This window comes from Cherax quadricarinatus, chromosome 24 (genome assembly GCF_038502225.1).
Source record: "Cherax quadricarinatus isolate ZL_2023a chromosome 24, ASM3850222v1, whole genome shotgun sequence".
In the NCBI taxonomy this organism is placed as follows: Eukaryota; Metazoa; Arthropoda; class Malacostraca; order Decapoda; family Parastacidae; genus Cherax; species Cherax quadricarinatus.
Window position 1 is genome coordinate 18,060,732 of NC_091315.1, and position 25,807 is coordinate 18,086,538.

General features: G+C 38.8%; 1 protein-coding gene across 1 annotated transcript in view; it reads right to left on the reverse strand.

Annotated features, from left to right (window-relative positions):
- Positions 1-251: 251 nt before the first annotated feature.
- The window catches only part of LOC128690730 (putative sodium-dependent multivitamin transporter), a gene marked incomplete at its 5' end in the record, with an annotated part of 68,460 nt that continues 42,904 nt past the window's right edge, over positions 252-25,807 (reverse strand). Inside the window, 2 exon segments of the mRNA XM_070088224.1 lie at positions 252-1,050; positions 2,707-2,899. Of these exon segments, the coding sequence (XP_069944325.1) occupies positions 964-1,050; positions 2,707-2,899 (280 nt within the window).

Consider the following 25,807-nt stretch of genomic DNA (forward strand, 5'->3'; position numbering starts at 1 on the left):
AGTGTGGTGAAAGTGTTGAATGATGATGAAAGTATTTTCTTTTTGGGGATTTTCTTTCTTTTTTGGGTCACCCTGCCTCGGTGGGAGACGGCCGACTTGTTGAAAAAAAAAAAAAAAAAAAAAAAAATATTGCAATTAAGAAGAATAATTTGATAAAATGACAGTGATGGAGTGAATGATGGTGAAAGTTTTTCTTTTTCGGGCCACCCTGCCTTGGTGGGAATCGGCCAGTGTGATAATAAAAAAAAAAATTTGATAAAAAGTGACAGTAGGCACTACCAGCAGTGACATGTCACCAGATTTTATTAAACACACTTACAATAAACATCAACAGAAATGGGTTAAAAAAAAATAACACTGGTTCAAGTTCAATAAACAGTTTTACACTTCTTTATTCAGTGTGTAAATTTGAAAACTATCCATGTGTTGATAAATGCTGGGACATATTGCACTGCACTATAATTTATAAATCTAAATTGCACTGTGTACATGAATAAATTAATTATATAACCTCAAAGCTCTTTAAGACAATGATCTTTCTCTCTCTTCCATCTTTAACATTACTTTTTCTTGTACATGCAGTCTTATCCAAAACAACCACAGGTGGAGTTGTTTTGCATTCTGTGTTGCTTGTTCATGATTCTTGCATATAATGCAGTACTGTATATTCTACTAGATCATAATCACTTCCACTTCTTTACCTTATCTTTCACTTTTTTTTTATACTGTTAATTCTAAAAATCAAAGCCCAGTTCTATCTAAATTACACCACATATCATCCCAGGATATGGCTCACAACAATTAGCTACACCCAGTAACCTATTTATAATTAGATAAACAGGGACAACAAGATTTAAACTTTCCAACTTATCTTCATCTGCATGGGACTGAACCAAAGCCTTTCCTTCATTTACAAGTCAAAGGGTTACAAAAACAGTCACGAGCTTTTGATATCAAATCGTATTAAAAATGGGTCACCTCCCCAGCTGCAGGATTTAGTTTGGTTGAGGAAGAGACTGGTTCAAATTCTGCATTGTTCATAAGGTCAGGCTGTGGAAAAAATGAAAAAAGTATAAATAGTTTTATGTGACGATATGATTCATTCAATAAATACTTTAAAGTACATGGCATAAAGCAAAAAGAACCTGCATAGTTTTAATTTACCTGTAAGGGTCTTTGACTAACAATGGCTTCCACAGTTTTTTTCAATTCACTTTCATCTTACAAATAGAGATGCTCTCACTTCACTCTGGCTTCACTCATACCATCCCTACCATTCACTCAGTATCCTTCTCATTTGATCATACCATCCTTCTTATTCACTCACTCCATCCTTCCCATTCAATGAACCCATCTTCTCACTCCAATTAGTTCATCCTCTCACCCTTCCTCACCCTCTCACTCCACTTACTACAGCCTCTCCTCACTTAGCGTCGTACTCGTTTACCAATGCCTCGGACTTATGACAGGCTCTCTGACCAGTATACATACCTAAATAATGTATATTAGAGCAGATTTCCTCTATTCTGTTGATTACAACATACAGTACATTACTGTATAAGCATTTAAGAATATATTAGAAATGTTATAAATGGTGCAAAGGTGACATTAAAACAATATCAAAGATGGTTGATACAAACCCACTACCATTATAGTTTGCTCCTCACTCAGCAGCAAATTCGTTTACCAATGTGATCTTAGGAATGAAACTCCGGTGTTAAGTGAGGAGAGGCTGCATATCGTTTCACTCTACTCATATTTTCTTCCTTACCTTCTCCAAACCACATACACCAATTTGTTCTTTTCAACTACACGTGACCTTGGCTTTATGGAGTAGATATATCTGATTTTTAGATTATGCCATTGAAGTGGCTAGTTTACTGTGCACTCCATATCCATCCTGTGGACGGTAGCACAAGAGCATATGGATACACAAAACAGGTGTACATTTGGATTTATATCTACAGTTCACTTATCTGTTGCAAGCAAATTTAGGAAATTTGCTTAGTATATCTGGTATCTTATTTTCATTAATAAGATGTCTTGACATGTTACATAGGTTATTATACTGCCTATACCTATATTCCTCAATAAGTGGACATTTAAACACACAGTGTTCAAGAGTAACCATATGCCTGACCACATAATTTGTATTGGGTCTGATCATCTCTCTCTCCCAAACTGCCAGAAGTACTTGTAACCAAGCCTAAGCCATGACAACTCGACTAAGCTCAATACACTTCAAAAATATTATTGCTAAAATGAGTAAAATGTATATCACATACAATACTGCTGATAAAAATGGGAAAATGAGAAATAGGAATCAGCATAAAAGATACTAAAGAACATGCATACTCCTCTCACTCTTTTATACCCTGCCTATAAATAATACAAGCGAGTCCTGCTCATACAGGTTCTGGGTTACTGCTGTAAAACGAAAATTGCCGTTTTTCACTTTCAAATGCATATAACAGCCTGATAACATGTTTACACTATCATAAATTAAGTGAGCAATAAAGCTAGGCCTAAAATAATGCATATACAGTACACACATTACTTTAAAATAAACCTTAAAGTAAACTCTTGTTTTCTACACAAACTCGTTTGCAAGTTAAAAAAGGGCATGTATTTGTAAGTTAGGGATCCTTTCTATTGTCTATCCATATATTTCAATCCAACAAAAGATAAACAAACTACTTTTCTTACCTTTTCTTCACAACTCTCTGCTGTTGCACTAGTTCTCTGGGGACATACCCAAGGGGCATACAAGTCAGGTTCTAACATATCATTTCCTCCTGTGGCTCGACTGACTACCAAACCCACTAGGAGAGTTACAAGGAATCCAATTGTTGCTACCCACATGTAGGATATAGCATACAGCTCGTGCAGGAATGGTGTACTGCAAAAATAAGGATATAAATTTCAACAATATAGGTACTGTAATCGAATAGTCACACACAGCAGCTGTCATGAATGATTAAACTCTATTCTAATGTTATGCTAATTTCTTTATATCGATCTAAAAGAATAAAACCTATAAAATAAATTTTCACATCATAATGAAATTAGCATGGTAACTGTGAACCAGAAATAGTAATACAATGAGGCTGAACTGACAATTATGACCTGATAATTCTCAAAGGTGCTGGATGCCTCACAATGAGATGACCATGTGTGACTACACTGCAGTTGTGAGAGTGCTACTTCCACAGCCATCATAAGTTGGCATTTAGCAAATGAATAAACAAAGTAAAAATGCAATAAATTCCTCTGTTTATCCAGAAATTTGCAAACAGAGCTAACAAAATCAATTGGTCAATTATGAAAGAGGTCATACTCTGATGTACCAGGTTTCTGAATAGGGAAGACTACTGCAGTTTTCCACTATGTAAAATACCATCTGACTACATCTGACTGAAGAGCAGCAATAGGAAAGCAAACGCAAAGTATACCAGCGTTGCAGCACGATTTGTACCTCTTCTGATCCAGTCACCATAGACAGACATCTGAGTGATTTCTATGTACCAGACAAGTTCAAGAAGTTTTGAAAGGTATATTATCAGGCTCATCATTAAGAAATGTCCAGTAAAATCTGAACCTGAAGAGTCGAAAACAGATGAAGTCCCTGGAAAACCTAAGGAAAAATGACCCCTTGAAGCTTCTGCCACATCGCTGGAGTTTTCTTAATTCCATAAAAACAACATCTAGAATAAGAGCCAAGTCATATAACTGCTGGTACATGAATTTATGCACCTAATTCATAATGCACCCCACAGAGGATTGCAAGTGACTGACATTCTTTAACCCTTTGACTTTTTTAGTCGTATATACACCTACCATCCGACTTACGACCAAGTTTGGTACCGACCAACCGGTCGCAAGTCAAAATGGATGCAAGTCGAACCTTTGAAAATTGCCGACATACTGGGTAGGGCATAATGTCAAACTTTTCCTATATAAACTACCTACATAGTACTGTAATGTAATGTACAATCATTATTTCATTTTTTTTTACCATAATTTACTTCTATTGTTATATTTTAATTATTTATTTACTGTATATAATGTATACATGGTAGTGAACTGTATTGTAAATTTTACATCGCATACAGTATCATATGTTACTGTTATCTTCATGTATTGTTGACACTGGTATGGGAGAATACCACTGGTAGTGTCATCCTGCCAGAATGTAGTATAACCTATACCCTAAGTAAAGAGAAACAAATCTGTAACACGTGTAATACGTAGCTGGCTGCCTGGCCGGATGGGTGATTGGCTGACTGAATGTGGCTCTCTCTCTCTCTCTCTCACAGGTACACATAAGTAAAGTTATCATACATAGTATAAATTACCTAGGATAACCCAAATAATCCAGACAAAGTGCTATACAGTGGATCTGTGCTCCAGTGCCCTAAATTAATAATAATAATAATAATAATAATTATTATTACAATACTACATATGTACTAATATTAATAATAATATTATTATTAAACTATAATATAATAATCGTGTCCACTCATTACTTACCTTAAAATATCTGTAGTCTTAATGTAGAGTGAGAGGCGAGTAAACAAGATTAAATGAATAAACGAATGAGTGTGTAGAAGGCTGGCGAGTTATGTAAACAAACGTTGTTGTTGTTACCAGCCCGGACACGAATGATTCCTGTTCACTCTGTCAAGCCGACCAGAAAAACATCTCATATTTGTTAATTTATATGTTTATATGTTATGTAGCATGTTTATTATATAATTTTGAAAAAGAAATCATAGATGGATTAAGCAAAATGTCTATATCAACATTTTATACACATTTAATGCACCTCAGTGATTATTATTGTTATTATCATTATTAATATGGCATCTTCAAGACCAATTACACTCTTAATGAGCGGCTCTGAGACAGACAAGCAGACAGAAAGATAGACACAGGTAGACAGACAGACACACAGGTAGACAGAGACACACAGGTAGACAGACACACAGACAAACACACAGGTAGACAGAAAGACACACAGGTAGACATAAAGACACACAAGTAGACAGATACACAGGTAGACAGAAAGACAGACACACAGGTAGACAGAAAGACAGACACACAGGTAGACAGATAAACAGACACAGAGATACACAGATATATAGGCAGACAGATACAAACAGGTTTATGTGCAACAGTGAAAACAAATAGAGAGTTCGAGAGTAAGAGCCTTTCTTGCCACAGACTTCATTTTAGGGGCCATGGTGAAATTTACTGTCCAGCTAATACAGTATGATGCTGCTGATAGGACAGGGTTACTCAAACTGATGCTGCCTGCATGACGCATTGGCGCCGCGAGTATTGTCAAATATTGTACAGTGGTGTGCATCAGCCGGCCCAGCCCAGCTGCCAGATGCACGGTCGTAAGTCGAGTGGACGTATGTCGAGCAGGTCGTAAGTCGGATGGTAGGTGTATACGTCTTACGAGCCACCGTTTTTCACGTATATATACTCAAATTCTAGCGGCTTCAAATCAAGCAGGAGAAAGCTGGTAGGCCCACATGTGAGAGAATGGGTCTGTGTGGTCAGTGTGCACCATGTAAAAAATCCTACAGCACGCAGTGCATAATGAGAAAAAAAAAACTCTGACCGTTTTTTTTTTAATTAAAATGCCAAATTTGTGGTCTATTTTTGTATAGTATTTATGGTTGTATTCTCCTTTTATTGGTCTCATTTGATAGAATGGAAAACATGTTATAGAAATAGAGGTGATTTTGATTGATTTTACTATGAAAAGAACCTTGAAATGGAGCTCAAAGTACGGGAAATGTTTGATTTTTGCCGATGTTCAAAAGTAAACAAATGATGTCATTTTCCAATAAATGTCCAAGTAGCCATTCTAATATGCAGTCATGAATGGGTTGACATTATTTATACAATTATTACAATATTGCAGTAGTCTGCATAACAGTAAATCTTCTATTTTTTGTTTGAATAAAAATTCAAAATAGAAAGCAAGAGTAATATCAGAATGGCCTGGAAACGTGACTGATGAACAAAGAAAATGTTATTTTAGAGCCAGGAATGTCTACATTGTTCATTCTCGATCCTATTTTGAAATAGTCATATTTTTTAATTTTCATGAAATTCGCCAAATTGCAAACTTCTGACCACGTTATTGGGTAGTTGAAATCAGTAAATGGGCAGTTTCTTGTACTCAATTGATAGAAAAAATGGAGTTCTAAAGAAATAGCTATTAGTTTGGTCGACTGGAACAATGGAATTAGCCGAAAATAGGGCTCAAATTGGGCGAAATCGCTGATTCATAAATATCGCCAAGGTCGCTAACTTTGCGAGAGCGTAATTCTGTCAGTTTTCAATCAAATTTCATTCATTTGGTGTCATTACAATTTGGAAAAGATTCTCTTATAATTTCATAAGAAAAAATAATTTTTTTTTTTTTTAAATTTTTCGACACCAGGAGACACCTCAGGATTTGGGGTTGCTACAGTCAAGGGGTTAATTTCCATTAGTATTTTATGGGTTAACCCCTTGACTGTCACAACCCCCAATCCTGAAGTGTCTCCTGGTGTCGCAAAAAAAAAAAATCTTATGAAATGATAGAGAATCTTTTCCCGATTGTAATGACACCAAAAACACAAAATTTGATGGAAAACTGACGGAATTATGCTCTCACAAAGTTAGCGACCTTGGCGATATTTACAAATCGGCGATTTCGCCCACTTTGACCCCTATTTTCGGCTAATTACATTGTTCCAGTCGACCAAACTCATAGCTATTTCTTTAGAACTCCATTTTATCTATCGTTTGAGTACAAGAAACTGCCCATTTACTGATTTCAACTACCCAATAACTTTGTCAGAAATGTGCAATTTGGCCAATTTCATGAAAATTAAAAAAATGACAATTTCAAAATACGGTCCAGAATGAACAATGCAGACATTCCTGGCTCTAAAATAACATTTTCTTTGTTCATCAGTCATGTCTCCAAGCCCCTCTGATATTACTCTTGCTTTCTATTTTGAATTTTTATTCAAACAAAAAATAGAAGATTTACTGTTATGCAAATTACTGCAATACTGTAATAATTGTATAAATAACATCAACCCATTCATGACTGCATATTAGAATGGCTAGTTTGACATTTATTGGATAATGACATCATTTGTTTACTTTTGAACATCGGCAAAAATCAAACATTTCCTCTATTTTGAGCTCCATTTCCAGGTTCTTTTTATAGTAAAATCAATCAAAATCACCTCTATTTCTATAGTATGTTTTCCATTCTATCAATTGAGACCAAGAAAACGAGAATACAACCATAAATACTATACGAAAGTAGACCACAAAGTCGGCATTTTAATTAAAAAAACGGTCGGAGTTTTTTTTTTCTCATTATGCACTGCATGCTCCAAGATTTTTTTTATATGGTGCACACTGACCACACAGACCCATTCTCTCAAATGTGGGCCTACCAGCTTTCTCCTGCTTGATTTGAAGCCGCTAGAATTTATGAGTATATATACGTCAAACACTGTACCTCGTAAGACGTATATATACGACCTCGACAGTCAAAGGGTTAACTGTGAAGAACTAAGTATCTTAAAGACAAGTTATTACTGTATAGGATAAACCTGTTATTAAATATTTATGCTCTCCCTGATTATCCCAGCACTCTGATTCCACTGAATGATAGGCACTGAAAAAACAGTGAAAATCTCTATTCATGGTACAGGTCGGCCATCACTAATCTGGCAATCAGTAATCTGGCACTAATTTGGGCTAGCAGAATTTCAAATTTCCGGGGTCACCACACCAACCTGCCACTACTGTTTGGTGGTGCTAATTGCTACACAAGTCATTCCTATTTCTTTTACTCCATTTATTGTTATAACCCGCTCACTTTAAGCCCTAGCCATGGTTCCAATGAATAAAAGAAATGCTTCTCATTGTGTAAAGCACATACATTGAACACTGTCCATAAAATATAAGGTGGCTTTGAAGCCACTGTTGGTCACCATAAGCTCAGCTCAGCTCAGATAAGCTGTGACCGGTAAATTTGGGCCTACATATGAGATAACAGATCTGTGTGGTATGTGTGCAGTATATAAAAAAAAAATTGTGTAGCACACAGTGCATAATGAGGAAAAACTGCGACAGTGTTTTTGGTGTAAAAAAGCAACTTTGCGGAGTATTTTCATACGGCTTTAATGGTTGTATTCTCCTTTTTTTTGGTGTCAGTTGATAGAATGGAAGATATATTACAGAAATAAATATGATTTTGATTGGTTTCACTTTGGAAAGTACAGTGGACCCCCGCTTAACGATCACCTCCAAATGCGACCAATTATGTAAGTGTATTTATGTAAGTGCGTTTGTACGTGTATGTTTGGGGGTCTGAAATGGACTAATCTACTTCACAATATTCCTTATGGGAAAAAATTCGGTCAGTACTGGCACTTGAACATACTACTGGAATGACCTTCAAAAAAATGTGTTCAGGGGTGAGTTTTTATAATTTAAGTTGGCCACCAACCAGGGGGGGTCAAAACACTGTATGTCTTGAAATTGAGCTATGCAGTGTGTAGATCGTTGTTTTGAAAATGTGAGGCTGTAATTGTATATTCTGTACATATCTATTGAGAATACAGTTATATTTTTATAGTAGTAGTTTACATAACCTGTGAAGAGGGCTGGTGAAAGGGTATCAGAGACACTCAGGATGATCAGCCATGATGTAAGTATTACCCCTAGACAAATAAGACCATTAAGTAAAAGCTACCCCACACTAGAACATGTAGTGAGAACCTTACTATCAAAGTAATAAGGGACAAACCAACGTAACAATGTTCAAGAGTAAACAAATGTAACTGTCCAATACAAGTCCTACTGGCTGGTCTAAAATATAGTCATGAATGGGTTGACATTATTTATACAATTATTACAATAATGCAGTAGTGTGCATAACAGTAAATCTTCTATTGTTTTGTGTGAATAAAAATTCAAAGTGGAAAGTAAGAATAATATAAGAAGGCCCTGGAGACATGACTAATGAACAGAGAAAATGTTATTTTAGTGCCAGGAATGTCTGCATTATTCTGGACCGTTTTGAAAATGGCATCTCATGAAATTTTTGTGAAATTGGCCAAATTACTGATTTCTGACCACTTTATTAGGTAATTCAAATAGGTAAATGGGTGGTTTCTTGTCCTCTATTGACAGAATAGAAGGAATATTAGCGAAATACTATGAGTTTGGTGGACTGGAACAATGTACTGGGCCGAAAATAGGGTGTATAAAGTAGGTGAAATCACCAATCAATTCATACGTATTACTGTTGGGTTAAGTGTATACACTAACCTAACCACTCCGTAATCCGGCAAAATCACTACTCTGGCATCCTACAAGTCCCGATGATGCCGGATTAGTGATGGCCAACCCATAGAAGAATTCTCTGTGGCTCACCTAAGTCATTAAGGGATGATCATCCAGGGGTTGTTGGTAAGAATGACATCCTCTTTGTATTTTTAGCCTATTAAGGTGTTTATTTAGTAACAAATTAAGCATCATGGCAAGACAATATCCTTTAACAAAAGGGAACCTATGTGCTGTGTACAGTAGTAATCCAGGCAGCACCGACAGTATTATCAGTGGCGAAATGTGCAACATATGGTTGGAAGTCATTGATAAATAAAATGTGTAAAATGAGAAAAAAACATATCTGGGATCTACTGGGATATGTAATAAATTTATCATTATGGTGAGACAGTCCTAAGAGCAATGTGTGGTGTAAATATTGTGCAGAAAACTCTGAGTGTGGAAATTAGGAGAAGGTGTGGAGTTAATAAAAGTATTAGTCAGAGGGCTGAAGAGGGGTTGTTGAGGTGGTTTGGTCATTTAGAGAGAATGGATCAAAGCAGAATGACATGGAGAGCGTATAAATCTGTAGGGGAAGGAAGGCGGGGTAGGGGTCGTCCTCGAAAAGGTTGGAGGGAGGGGGTAAAGGTGGTGTTGTGGGCGAGGGGTTTGGACTTCCAGCAAGCATGCGTGAGTGTGTTAGATAGGAGTGAATGGAGACAAATGGTATTTGGGACCTGACAATCTGTTGGAGTGTGAGCAGGGTAATATTTAGTGAAGGGATTCAGGGAAACCGGTAATTTTATATAACCAGACTTGAGTCCTGAAAATGGGAAGTACAATGCCTGCACTTTAAAAGAGGGGTTTGGGATATTATCAGTTTTTAGAGATATATTGTGTATTTTTATACGTATATACTTCTAAGCTGTTGTATTCTGGGCACCTCTGCAAAAACAGTGATTATGTGTGAGTGAGGTGAAAGTGATTAATGATGATGAAAGTATTTTCTTTTTGGGGATTTTCTTTCTCTTTGGGTCACCCTGCCTAGGTGGGAGACTGCTGACTTGTTGAAAATAAATAAATAAATAAATAAATAAATAAATAAATAAATAATATATATATATATATATATATATATATATACTATATATATATATAAATATATAATACTGTATATATATATATATACAGTGGTCCCTCAATTATCGTCCTTAATCCGTTCCTGGAAGTGGGACTATTATCGAAATGGACGACTTTCTAATCAATTTTCCCCATAAGAAATAATGTAAATGCAATTAATCTGTTCCTGACACCCAAGAAGTATTAACCCTTTGACTGTTTCAGGCCCCTCTCTGAAACTGTCATTCTATGTCGCCAAATATTCAAAAAAAAAAAAATTATTTTTTCTTATGAAAATGTTAAGATTATTTTTCTGAGTGTTTTAGTCCAAAAAAAATTTTTGCCATCGGTACTTACCGAGATATAGAGCTGTGAAGTTTGCAGAAAATGAGCCGCGTATGGCAACAGCGGCGACTGCCGCTCAACCGGTAAACTTTAGTTTACTTGTAATTGAAGGTTTTTTGTTTTTTTCACTATTTTATTTTTTCACATAACTTATGTGGCCTATGAGACCAAAGTAAGGTGCAATGTATATATATACACTTGTTGTATACAACACAATAAGCACACAAACATAATTATCAATATATTGTTTACAAAACTTGTTTACAAAAACAAACAAACAATCATCCTCCTCCTCCTCCTTCTCATCTTCCTTCTCCTCCTCCTCCTTCTCCTTCTCCTTCTCCTCCTCCTCCTTCTCCTTCTCCTTCTCCTCCTCCTCCTTCTCCTCCTCCTTCTCCTCCTCCTCCTGCTTCTAGTTCTCCTCCTCCTTCTCATCCTCCTTCTCCTCCTCCTCCTCCTCCTTCTCCTTCTCCTCCTCCTCCTACTCCTTCTCCTCCTCCTCCTCCTCCTCCTCCTCCTTCTCCTCCTCCTCCTTATCCTCCTCCTTCTCCTCCTCCTCCTCCTCCTTGTCTTGTGTGCGAGTGTGTGGCTTATAATTGTTTTGAGTCAGAAGTCGGCAGCTGTCAAAGTGACATATTGTCTCATTAGTCACTCCCCCTACCTCCTGTCAAAACAATGGGGTCAGATGCTGCTTCCCCTCCATTCTATCTAATTATCTTTCTCCCTCATTCTATATCTTTCAATCTGTCTCTCTTTCTATCTGTCTGCCTATCTCTGTCTCACAGGTACACATAAATACAAGTATACATAATGTAAATTACCTAGGATAACCCAAGAAATCCAGACAAAGTGCTATACTCTGCTTGAAGATGTGAGTAAACGTGATGACAGTCTTGTGGCTCTCTCTGAGACAGAGAGCTAGATGGACAGACAGGGAGCTTGACAGACAGACAAATAGACAGACAGAAATGTTTGTGTACCAGCAAAAACAAAGGGAGGGCGATGGTCATGTAATATTACCCTCCTTTAAGCTCATCAAAGTCAGCTCTTATCAGATGTTATCTCCCCTTATCTTGTCACTGTCATGGGGTGGACTTTTTTTTTTCTTGCTTCAAGGGAACAATATTATTACATCTTCTTCTTCCTCCTCCTCCTCCTCCTCCTCTTCTCCTCCTCCTCCTCCTCCTCCTCCTCCTCCTCCTCCTCCTCTTCCTTCCCTCCTCCTCCTCCTCCTCCTCTTCCTCCCCTCCTCCTCCTCCATTGCTTTTGGTCTCAAACTCCTCCAAATCATGAAATTGATCTTCACTGACACTTCCATCTGTGTTAGAGCATCACTTGGGAAGAGAAGAGTCCCAGATTTGCTGGGGAATCACATATTTCTTACCGCTAGACATGCTGAAAAAGGACAACTGAAATGGCATTCCCACAATGCACCACTGGCTCCCCGATTTTTTTTATATGGTGCACACTGACCATGGAGACCCATTCTCTCACATGTGGGCCTACCAGCTTTCTCCTGCTTGATTTGAAGCTGCTAGAATTTATGCGTATAAATACGTCAGAAACATTGGCTCGTAAGACGTATTTATACGTCGGAAACAGTCAAAGGGTTAAAACAAAAAAATTTTTTACATGAAATATAGATGCAGTACAAAAACAATACAATGGCACATGATGAATTAAACATTAACAGAATAACACTTACCTTTATTGGCAATTCTTCTTTGTGTATGGAAGACTGGAGAAGGAGACAGATTGAATTATTTACTGTTTGGAAGGGGAATCCCCTTCCATCAACACCTCGGGTACCAATTGCTTTTCTGGGGTTACTTCTCTTCTCTGCTTCTTAATGCCACTAGGACCACCTTGAGAGTCACTGGAGTCCTGTCTCGCAAAAAAACTGTCCAGAGAGCTCTGTTTCTGGCATTCCTTTAACCCTTAAACGGTCCAAACGTATATATACGTTCACTCGCGTAGCGCCCCAAATTTTTTGAGAGAGAAAAAATTATCTGGTACCCAGGCGTCCCCAATTATTTTAATATGGCGCACAGTGAGTGCGCACACCCATTCTCTCATGTCTAGGTGACTCAGGCTTATCGTGGCAATGTTGAATGAATGACAAAGAAAACGCATATATACGTTTGGGGCGCTACGCATGTGAACGTATATATACGTTTGGACTGTTTAAGGGTTAAAACTTCCCTAAAATGGGCCAAGACTCTGTCACTGTACAAGTTGCCAATATGGCTTGCAACATCCTTCTCTGGGTGATGTTTCTCCATAAATCTTTCCATCCAACCCCACATTTAAAAAATCTCCTTAATTTCTGAAGAAGGCACCTTCTTCCATCTCTCTTCCTCCTCCTCTGCAGCAAGATTCTGAGCTGCGATCAGTTGCTCTTCCTGCTGAAGCTCTTGCAGCTCTTCAGTGGTTAGCTCTTCGTTGTGGTCCTCCACCAACTCTTCCACATCCTCCAAACTCACATCCAACCCCATAGAAATCCCCAGTGCAACAATAGAGTTCACAACTGACATAGGCTCATCATGGGCTGCCTCAAACCCTTCAAAATCCCTCTTGTGGACACAATCTGGCCACAATTTTCTCCAAGCAGAGTTCAAAGTCCTGGTAGTCACTCCCTCCCAAGCCTTACCTATAAGGCTTACGCAATGGAGAATACTGAAGTGTTCTTTCCAAAAATCTCGTAGGGTCAAGTGAGTGTCTGAGGTCACATTCAAGCACCTTTCAAACATTGCTTTGGTGTAGAGTTTTTTAAAGTTTGAAATGACTTGCTGGTCCATGGGCTGGAGGAGAGGAGTGGTATTCGGGGGCAAGAACTTTACTGTGATGAACCCAAACTCCTTCAGAATTAGGTCATCCAAGTTTGGAGGATGAGCAGGTGCATTGTCCATTACTAGGAGGCACTTGAGATCCAATTTCTTTTCCAGGAGGTAATTCTTCACACTAGGGCCAAACACTTCATTGAACCACTCAACGAAAATGTCCCTCGTGACCCATGCCTTACTATTAGATCTCCAAAACACACACAATTTACTCTTCATAACATTGTTTTTCTTGAACACTCTGGGATTTTCAGAATGGTACATGAGTAACGGCTTCACTCTGAAATCCCCACTAACATTAGCACAGAACATTAGCGTCAGCCTGTCTTTCATAGGCTTGTGTCCTGGCAGTGCCTTTTCTTCCTGAGTAATGTAGGTCCTCTTTGGCATTTTCTTCCAAAAGAGGCCTGTTTCATCACAATTGAACACTTGTTCAGGTTTCAGTCCTTCACTGTTTATGTACTCCTTGAATTCATGCACATATTTTTCAGCCGCTTTGTTGTCAGAACTGGCAGCCTCACCATGCCTTACCACACTGTGTATGCCAGTATGCTTCTTAAATCTCTCAAACCAGCCTTTGCTGGCCTTAAATTCACTCACATCACCACTAGTTGCAGGCAATTTCTTTACCAAATCGTCATGCAACTGCCTAGCCTTTTCACAAATAAGCAAAGTCATAAGACTATCTCCTGCTAATTGTTTCTCGTTTATCCACACCAATAATAACTTCTCAACATCTTCGAGTACTGGTGATCTCATTTTTGTCAGCATATTTACCCCCTTTGCAACAACAGCATCCTTGATTTTCTTTTTCTTGGCTATGATGGAAGATATGGTTGTACGGGATTTGTTATACATCCTGGCCAGTTCGCCCACACGCACGCCACTATCATATTGTTCAATGATGTTTTTCTTAAATTCAATCGTATTTCTCACCTTCTTTACCAAAGGCTTGGCACTAGGAGCTTTCTTTGGAGCCATGGTAGCTTATTTAGCACTTGTAAGCATTAAAATCAATGGAATATTATGAAATATTTCACTGGAACAAGTGAGGGGACCGTCGCTCACTGGTAAACAATGGCACACTGGCTGGGAAGGGAGGCCGAGACGGCTCAGAGCGTGAGTACGAGTCCCGGACGAAGGACTATTAGCGAGTTAGCGGACCATTTGTGAGCCAATGTTTAGACGAAATAACAGGACTATGTATTTCCGAAATGGACGACTTTCAGGCCGGATGATTATTGAGGGACCACTGTATATATCTTTCTTTCAACACACCGGCCATATCCCACTGAGGTGGGGTGGCCCAAAAGGAAAAACGAAAGTTTCTCCTTTTACATTTAGTAATACAGTGGTCCCTCATTTTTCGTAATTAATCCGTTCCTGGAGGAGCTACTGTAAACGAAATTTACGATTTGCGAATCAATTTTCCCCATAAGAAATAATGTAAATACAATTAATCTGTTCCTGACACCCAGAAGTATTAAAACAAAAATTTTTTTTACATGAAATATACATATAGTGCATAAACAATACAATGGGAAATGATGAATGAAACATTAACAGCATAACACTTACCTTTATTGGAGATTCTTCTTAGTGTATGGGAGACTGGAGGAGGAGAGAGATTGGACTGTTTACAGTTTGGAAGGGGAATCCCCTTCCAGCAACACCTCAGGTACCAATTGCTTCTCTTCTCTGTTTCTTAATGCCACTAGGACCACCTTGAGAGTCACTCTAGTCCTGTCTCACAAAGTAACTGTGGAGAGAGCTCTGTTTCTGGCGTCTCTTTAACACTTCCCTAAAATGGCCCAAGACTTTGTCACTGTACATATTTCTCACCTTCTTTACCACAGGCTTGGCACTAAGAGCTTTCTTTGGAGCCATGGTAGCTTATTTAGTAATTGCAAGCACTAAAATGAGTGGAATATTATGAAATATTTCGTAGGAGGACTTGAGGGGACCTTCACTCACTGGTAAACAATGCCAGACTGGCTGGGTAGGGAGGCCGCCCCGGCTCACACCGTGCGTACGCGTCCCGGACGAACTACTATTAGCGAGTCAACCTATGAAAAGCGAGTCCATGTTTATACGAAAATACCCCTATGATTGGCGAAATTTACGATTGCCGAGAACTACGAAAAGCGAGGGACCACTGTATATACAGGAGAAAGGGTTACTAGCCCCTTGCTCCCGGCATTTTAGTTGCCTCTTACAACACGCATGGCTTAAGGAGGAAGAATTCTGTTCCACTTCCTTCCCCATGGAGGTAAGAGGAAATAAACAAAAACAAGAACTAGAAAGAAAATAGAAGAAAACCCAGAGGGGTGTGTATATATATGCTTGTACAGTAAGGCCCCGCTTTACGGCGTTTTGCCTTTCAGCGTTCCGCTAATATGGCAATGTCAAATTATGACCAAAATTTGCTATACAGCAAGCGGTCTTTCAAATACGGCACCCCCCACCCGGTTTGTCTACATTTTCCGTGACCTCATCTATTATGTCAGGAAACTTTCCAAAATTTCAAGTGTTTTAAAGTTACTGCATATTTTATATGTACAGTGGACCCTCAACCAGCGATGGCATCGATTAACGATAAATCTGACTAGCGATACATTTTAACGCAAAAATTTTGCCTCGACTAGCGCTTAAAAACCCAACCAGCGCTATTCGTTCCATACAAGACGCATCCACTTTGGCATGAGCGCGCCTCACTTGTCCCGTGGGTGCCAGTGTTTACAAGCCAGCCACCGCGGCCACTTCCAAACATACATCTAGAACATTTCATATCACAGCCTTTGTAGTGATTGCACCTGCAAATTAAGTCACCATGGGCCCCAAGAAAGCTTCTAGTGCCAACCCTACAGCAAAAAGGGTGAGAATTACTATGGAGATGAAGAAAGAGATCATTGCTAAGTATGAAAGTGGAGTGCGTGTCTCTGAGCTGGTCAGGTTGTATAATAAACCCCAATCAACCATCGCTACTATTGTGGGCAAGAAAATGGCAATCAAGGAAGCTGTTCTTGCCGAAGGTGCAACTATGTTTTCGAAACTGAGATCGCAAGCAGTAGAAGATGTTGAGAGACTCTTATTGGTGTGGATAAACGAGAAACAGATAGCAGGAGATAGCATCTCTCAAGCGATCATATGTGAAAAGGCTAGGAAGCTGCATGACGATTTAATTAAAAAAATGCCAGCAACTAGTGATGTGAGTGAATTTAAAGCCAGCAAAGGTTGGTTTGAGAGATTTAAGAAGCGTAGTGGCATTCATAGTGTGATAAGGCATGGTGAGGCTGCCAGTTTGGACCACAAAGCGGCTGAAAAGTATGTGCAGAAATTCAAGTACATAGACAGTGAAGGACTGAAACCTGAACAAGTGTTTAATTGTGACGAAACAGGCCTGTTTTGGAAGAAAATGCCAAGTAGGACGTACATTACTCAGGAGGAAAAGGCACTCCCAGGACATAAGCCTATGAAAGACAGGCTTACTCTGTTGATGTGTGCCAATGCTAGTGGTGATTGCAAAGTGAAGCCTTTATTGGTGTATCACTCTGAAACTCCCAGAGTGTTCAGGAAAAACAATGTCGTCAAGGCTAATTTGTGTGTGCTGTGGAGGGCAAACAGTAAGGCATGGGTCACTAGGGACTTTTTCTATGACAGGTTACACCATGCATTTGCCCCCAATGTGAAAAATTACCTAATTGAAAAGAAATTAGACCTTAAGTGCCTCCTGGTATTAGACAATGCTCCTGCTCATCCTTCAGACTTGGCAGAGCGACTTTCTAGGGACATGAGCTTCATTAAGGTGAAGTTTTTGCCTCCTAATACCACTCCTCTCCTGCAGCCCATGGACCAGCAGGTCATTTCCAACTTCAAGAAACTGTACACAAAAGCTATGTTTGAAAGGTGCTTTGTAGTGACCTTAGAAACTCAACTCACTCTAAGAGAGTTTTGGAAAGATCATTTTACCATCCTCAATTGTGTAAGCATTATAGGTAAGGCTTGGGAGGAAGTGACTAAGAGGACCTTGAACTCTGCTTGGAAAAAACTGTGGCCAGAATGTGTAGACAAAAGGGGTTTTGAAGGGTTTGAGGCTAACCCTGAAAATCCTATGCCAGTTGAGGAATCCATTGTGGCATTGGGGAAGTCCTTGGGGTTGGAGGTTAGTGGGGAGGATGTGGAAGAGCTGGTGGAGGAGGACAATGAAGAACTAACCACTGATGAGCTGCTAGATCATCTTGAACAGCAAGAGGGCAGACCTGAGGAAACTGCTTCGGAGGAGGGGATAGAGAAATTGAAGAAGTTGCCTACTTCTAAGATTAAGGAAATATGTGCAAAGTGGCTTGAAGTGCAAACCATTTTTGATGAGAATCACCCTGACACAGCTACTGCAAGCCGTGTTGGCAACCTGTACACTGACAATGTTGTGAACCATTTTAGGAAAGTCATAAAGGAACGAGAGGTACAGGTATCTATGGACAGATATGTTGTGCGACAGAAGTCCAGTGACTCTGAAGCTGGTCCTAGTGGCATTAAAAGAACAAGGGAAGTAACCCCAGAAAAAGACTTGCTACCTCAAGTGCTAATGGAAAGGGATTCTTTGACCCTTCTAAACTCTATTTTTTATATCGATTGAGCACAAGAAACTAATGGTCAGAAATTTGCAATTTGGATTCCACACTCTTGCTTTTTATTTTGAAATTTTATTCAAACTCTGTTATGCAGACTCCCCTCCTCCCATCCCATGGGGAAAATTAACTTGACTAACGATTATTTCGATTAATGATGAGCTCTCAGGAACGGATTAATATCGCTGGTTGAGGGTCCACTGTACTCTGATAATTATACTTAAGTGTACCTGTACTTAAATATACTTACACACTGTGCTGGTGTGCAGGTACACATTAAAATCGCTAAGTCTCTCTCTACTCATGAGGCCAATACATACTATGTAATAATAACCACTCTTTGGCACACTAAATGTCTTATTTTACATCAATATAGGCATTTTCATTAATCCATCTATGATATTTTCCTCAAAATTATATATGAAACCCATTATATAGCATATAAACATGATACATACACTCACAGAATAAAAATTGACGAAAATATGAGATTTGTTTACCAAGCAGCTGTGTAGGTATTGTCGGAAGAATTACGTTTTCTCTAGTCAAACTGGGGGATAACTGTAGAAAAATATTCTTTTTGTATGCCTTTACTCTATATATAGCAATTCACGACCCTTGTGGGTTTAGTGTTTTTTATAATAATAATAATGTAGGTAGTAGGTTGGTAGACAGCAACCGCCCAGGGAGGTACTACCGTCCTGCCAAGTGAGTGTAAAACGAAAGCCTGTAATCGTTTTACATGATGGTAGGACTGCTGGTGTCTTTTGTCTGTCTCATAAATATGCAAGATTACAGGTAAGTCTTGCTACTTCTACTTACACTTAGGTCACACTACACATACATGTACAAGCATATATATACACACCCCTCTGGGTTTTCTTCTATTTTCTTTCTAATTCTTGTTCTTGTTTATTTCCTCTTATCTCCATGGGGAAGTGGAACAGAATTCTTCCTCTGTAAGCCATGCGTGTTGTAAGAGGCGACTAAAATGCCGGGAGCAAGGGGCTAGTAACCCCTTCTCCTGTATATATTACTAAATTTAAAAGGAGAAACTTCAGTTTTTTCTTTTGGGCCACCCCACCTCAGTGGGATACGGCTGGTACGTTGAAAGAATAATAATAATAATAATAATATTATTATTATTCACTCTAAAAATGGTGTGTTGCTGTTTGTTTATTCTGAACTAGCTTGTACAACTTGCACACAATGTAAGAGTATTTGTATTGTGAAGTAATTATTATTATAATAAAAAAAATATTGAGGTAAATGTTTTACAAAGTCTTACAAATGGATGTGAATGAACTAAAAGTAGACACACATTAATACGCATTTACTTTGCCTGACCAAGTGATCGTCCACTACCTGCTCAGTTTGTGTTCTTACATTGTCTCAACTCAGTATCTCGTTCTCTCTCTCGTTTACTCTTTCGTTAACTAGTTGGCTCTCATTGACGATGGCGTCTAAGGTTAGCTGTGATAAAAAGGGAAGTCATAAGCCTCTTGCTTTAAGTGCCAAGTTAGAGGATGATGGTGTGCCATTTTGATTTTATTTAATAAACACCCTGCCACTTACCTCTCACACATTAATATTAATATTTTAAGGTAAGTAATAAGAGTACTCTGTGTGTATCTTACCTTTTATTGTGTTTTTAATGCCTATTTCTATTGCTAACATAATATAAGTTAGTGTAAACTTGTTGTCTGGCATTTATTGCATGTTTTATATGCTCTGATAATAATACTTGTGGTGCTGTGTGGTAGCCGGGTGGAGGGACAACATTACGTTTTCTCTGCTCAGCCATCAGAGAAAACGTATGAATCTGCGTTTGGCCCAGCCACTCCCTCACTCCACTTTTGTTTACAATTTTCGGCATGAATTATTAATTTCTTCTACCTTCGTTTATGATGGCATCTAAAGGTAGTTGTTAGAAATGATTAAATTCAGTGAACAAGGCATGTCGATGTTAATAATATGGCTCTGGGCCACAGTGTAGGTAGCCGGTAGGTGTAGCCCAGGCTGGCTACACCTGCCGGCTACCTACACTGACTTCCTACAAATAAATACTACTCACCTCTCTTCCTATATTAAGACTACACACATTTTAAGGTAAATAATGAGTGTACTGTATGTGCATTTTACCTCTCTGGGATGTTTTAAATATCGTATATTAAGTATGAGACGGGGAGCCAGGGCTACTTACACCTGGGATACCTGCACCTGACTTCCTACAAGTACTACTCACCTCTCTCCCTACATTAAGATTACAAATACTTTAAGATAAGTAATGAATTTACTGTGAATGTATTTTATTTTGTGTGTTTTTAATGCCTGGTTCTATTACTAACTTAATATAATTTAGTGTATACTTGTTGTCTGGCATTTATATGCATTTATAAATGGAAAAAAATAGCGTTCTGCCTTCCGGCGATGTCTGCTTTCCGGCGACAGCCTAACCCGCCGTGTAAGTGGGGCCCTACTGTACATGTATGTGTAGTGTGACCTAAGTGTAAGTAGAAGTAGCAAGACTTACCTGAAAATCTTGCATGTTTATGAGACAGAAAAAAGGACACCAGCAATCCTACCATCATGTAAAACAATTACAGGCTTTCGTTTTACATTCACTTGGCAGGATGGTAGTACCTCCCTGGGCAGTTGCTGTCTACCAACCTACTACCTAGAATATTATATATATATTTTTTTTTTTTTTCAACAAGTCGGCCGTCTCCCACCGAGGCAGGGTGACCCAAAAAAAGAAAGAAAATCCCCAAAAAGAAAATACTTTCATCATCATTCAACACTTTCACCACACTCGCACATTATCACTGTTTTTGCAGAGGTGCTCAGAATACAACAGTCTAGAAGCATACACATATACACATATTATATATATATATATATATATATATATATATATATATATATATATATATATTTTTTTTTTTTTTTTTTTTTTTTTTTTTTTTTTTTTTTCCAACAAGTCGGCCGTCTCCCACCGAGGCAGGGTGACCCAAAAAAGAAAGAAAATCCCCAAAAAGAAAATACTTTCATCATCATTCAACACTTTCACCACACTCGCACATTATCACTGTTTTTGCAGAGGTGCTCAGAATACAACAGTCTAGAAGCATACACATATGAAGATACACAACATATCCCTCCAAACTGCCAATATCCCAAAACCCCTCCTTTAAAGTGCAGGCATTGTACTTCCCATTTCCAGGACTCAAGTCCGACTATATGAAAATAACCGGTTTCCCTGAATCCCTTCACTAAATATTACCCTGCTCACACTCCAACAGATCGTCAGGTCCCAAGTACCATTCGTCTCCATTCACTCCTATCTAACACGCTCATGCACGCTTGCTGGAAGTCCAAGCCCCTTGCCCACAAAACCTCCTTTACCCCCTCTCTCCAACCCTTTCGAGGACGACCCCTACCCCGCCTTCCTTCCCCTATAGATTTATATGCTTTCCATGTCATTCTACTTTGATCCATTCTCTCTAAATGACCAAACCACCTCAACAACCCCTCTTCTGCCCTCTGACTAATACTTTTATTAACTCCACACCTTCTCCTAATTTCCACACTCCGAATTTTCTGTAAAATATTTACACCACACATTGCCCTTAAACAGGACATCTCCACTGCCTCCAACCGTCTCCTCGCTACTGCATTTACCACCCAAGCTTCACACCCATATAAGAGTGTTGGTACTACTATACTTTCATACATTCCCTTCTTTGCCTCCATAGATAACGTTTTTTGACTCCACATATACCTCAAAGCACCACTCACCTTTTTTCCCTCATCAATTCTATGATTAACCTCATCCTTCATAAATCCATCCGCCGACACGTCAACTCCCAAGTATCTGAAAACATTCACTTCTTCCATACTCCTCCTCCCCAATTTGATATCCAATTTTTCTTTATCTAAATCATTTGACACCCTCATCACCTTACTCTTTTCTATGTTCACTTTCAACTTTCTACCTTTACACACATTCCCAAACTCTTCCACTAACCTTTGCAATTTTTCTTTAGAATCTCCCATAAGCACAGTATCATCAGCAAAAAGTAACTGTGTCAATTCCCATTTTGAATTTGATTCCCCAAAATTTAATCCCACCCCTCTCCCGAACACCCTAGCATTTACTTCCTTTACAACCCCATCTATAAATATATTAAACAACCATGGTGACATTACACATCCCTGTCTAAGACCTACTTTTACCGGGAAGTAGTCTCCCTCTCTTCTACACACCCTAACCTGAGCCTCACTATCCTCATAAAAACTCTTTACAGCATTTAATAACTTACCACCTATTCCATATACTTGCAACATCTGCCACATTGCTCCTCTATCCACTCTATCATATGCCTTTTCTAAATCCATAAATGCAATAAAAACTTCCCTACCTTTATCTAAATACTGTTCACATATATGCTTCAATGTAAACACTTGATCTACACATCCCCTACCCACTCTGAAACCTCCTTGCTCATCCGCAATCCTACATTCTGTCTTACCTCTAATTCTTTCAATTATAACCCTACCATACACTTTTCCTGGTATACTCAATAAGCTTATTCCTCTATAATTTTTACAGTCTCTTTTGTCCCCTTTCCCTTTATATAAAGGGACTATACATGCTCTCCGCCAATCCCTAGGTACCTTCCCCTCTTTCATACATTTATTAAACAAAAGTACCAACCACTCCAACACTATATCCCCCCCTGCTTTTAACATTTCTGTCATGATCCCATCAGTTCCAGCTGCTTTACCCCCTTTCATTTTACGTAATGCCTCACGTACCTCCCCCACACTTACATTCTGCTCTTCTTCACTCCTAAAAGATGGTATACCTCCCTGACCAGTGCATGAAATTACTGCCTCTGTTTCTTCCTTAACATTTAAAAGTTCCTCAAAATATTCTCGCCATCTACCCAATACCTCCATCTCCCCATCTACTAACTCCCCTACTCTGTTTTTAACTGACAAATCCATATTTTCCCTAGGCTTTCTTAACTTGTTTAACTCACTCCAAAATTTTTTCTTATTTTCATTAAAATTTCTTGACAGTGCCTCTCCCACTCTTATAGGTAGTAGGTTGGTAGACAGCAACCACCCAGGGAGGTACTACCGTCCTGCCAAGTGAGTGTAAAACGAAAGCCTGTGATTGTTTTACATGATGGTAGGATTGCTGGTGTCTTTTGTCTGTCTCATAAATATGCAAGATTACAGGCATGTCTTGCTACTTCTACTTACACTTAGGTCACACTATACATACATGTACACATTTATTTATACACACTCATCTGAGTTTTCTTTGATTTTTATCTTAATAGTTCTTGGTCTTATTAATTTTCCTTTTATATCCATGGGGAAGTGGAATAAGAATCTTTCCTCCGTAAGCCATGCGTGTTGTAAAAGTCAACTAAAATGCCGGGAACAATGGGCTAGTAACCCCTTTTCCTGTAAAGATTACTAAAAAGAATATATATATATATATATTATATATATATATATATATTTTTTTTTTTTTTTTTCAACAAGTCGGTCGTCTCCCACCGAGGCAGGGTGACCCACAAAAAAGAAAGAAAATCCCCAAAAAGAAAATACTTTCATCATCATTCAACACTTTCACCACACTCACACATTATCACTGCTTTTGCAGAGGTGCTCAGAATATAACAGTTTAGAAGCATATACGTATAGAGATACACAACATATCCCTCCAAACTGCCAATATCCCAAACCCCTCCTTTAAAGTGCAGGCATTGTACTTCCCATTTCCAGGACTCAAGTCCGACTATATGAAAATAACCGGTTTCCCTGAATCCCTTCACTAAATATTACCCTGCTCACACTCCAACAGATCGTCAGGTCCCAAGTATCATTCGTCTCCATTCACTCCTATCTAACACGCTCATGCACGCTTGCTGGAAGTCCAAGCCCCTCACCCACAAAACCTCCTTTACCCCCTCTTTCCAACCCTTTCGAGGACGACCCCTACCCCTCTTTCCTTCCCCTATAGATTTATATGCTTTCCATGTCATTCTACTTTGATTCATTCTCTCTAAATGACCAAACCACCTCAACAACCCCTCTTCTGCCCTCTGACTAATGCTTTTATTAACTCCACACCTTCTCCTAATTTCCACACTCCGAATTTTCTGCATAATATTTACACCGCACATTGCCCTTAGACAGGACATCTCCACTGCCTCCAACCGTCTCCTCGCTGCTGCATTTACCACCCAAGCTTCACATCCATATAAGAGTGTTGGTACTACTATACTTTCATACATTCCCTTCTTTGCCTCCATAGATAACGTTTTTTGACTCCACATATACCTCAACGCACCACTCACCTTTTTTCCCTCATCAATTCTATGATTCACCTCATCCTTCATAAATCCATCCGCTGACACGTCAACTCCCAAGTATCTGAAAACATTCACTTCTTCCATACTCCTCCTCCCCAATTTGATATCCAATTTTTCTTTATCTAAATCATTTGATACCCTCATCACCTTACTCTTTTCTATGTTCACTTTCAACTTTCTACCTTTACACACATTCTCAAACTCATCCACTAACCTTTGCAATTTTTCTTTAGAATCTCCCATAAGCACAGTATCATCAGCAAAAAGTAACTGTGTCAATTCCCATTTTGAATTTGATTCCCCATAATTTAATCCCACCCCTCTCCCGAACACCCTAGCATTTACTTCTTTTATAACCCCATCTATAAATATATTAAACAACCATGGTGACATTACACATCCCTGTCTAAGACCTACTTTTACCGGGAAGTATTCTCCCTCTCTTCTACACACCCTAACCTGGGCCTCACTATCCTCATAAAAGCTCTTTACAGCATTTAGTAACTTACCACCTATTCCATAAACTTGCAACATCTGCCACATTGCTCCTCTATCCACTCTATCATATGCCTTTTCTAAATCCATAAATGCAATAAAAACTTCCCTACCTTTATCTAAATACTGTTCACATATATGCTTCAATGTAAACACTTGATCTACACATCCCCTACCCACTCTGAAACCTCCTTGTTCGTCCGCAATTCTACATTCTGTCTTACCTCTAATTCTTTCAATTATAACCCTACCGTATACTTTTCCTGGTATACTCAGTAAACTTATTCCTCTATAATTTTTACAATCTCTTTTGTCCCCTTTCCCTTTATATAAAGGGACTATACATGCTCTCCGCCAATCCCTAGGTACCTTCCCCTCTTTCATACATTTGTTAAACAAAAGTACCAACCACTCCAACACTATATCCCCCCCTGCTTTTAACATTTCTGTCATGATCCCATCAGTTCCAGCTGCTTTACCCCCTTTCATTCTACGTAATGCCTCACGTACCTCCACCACACTTACAGTCTGCTCTTCTTCACTCCTAAAAGATGGTATACCTCCCTGGCCAGTGCATGAAATTACCGCCTCCCTTTCTTCCTTAACATTTAAAAGTTCCTCAAAATAT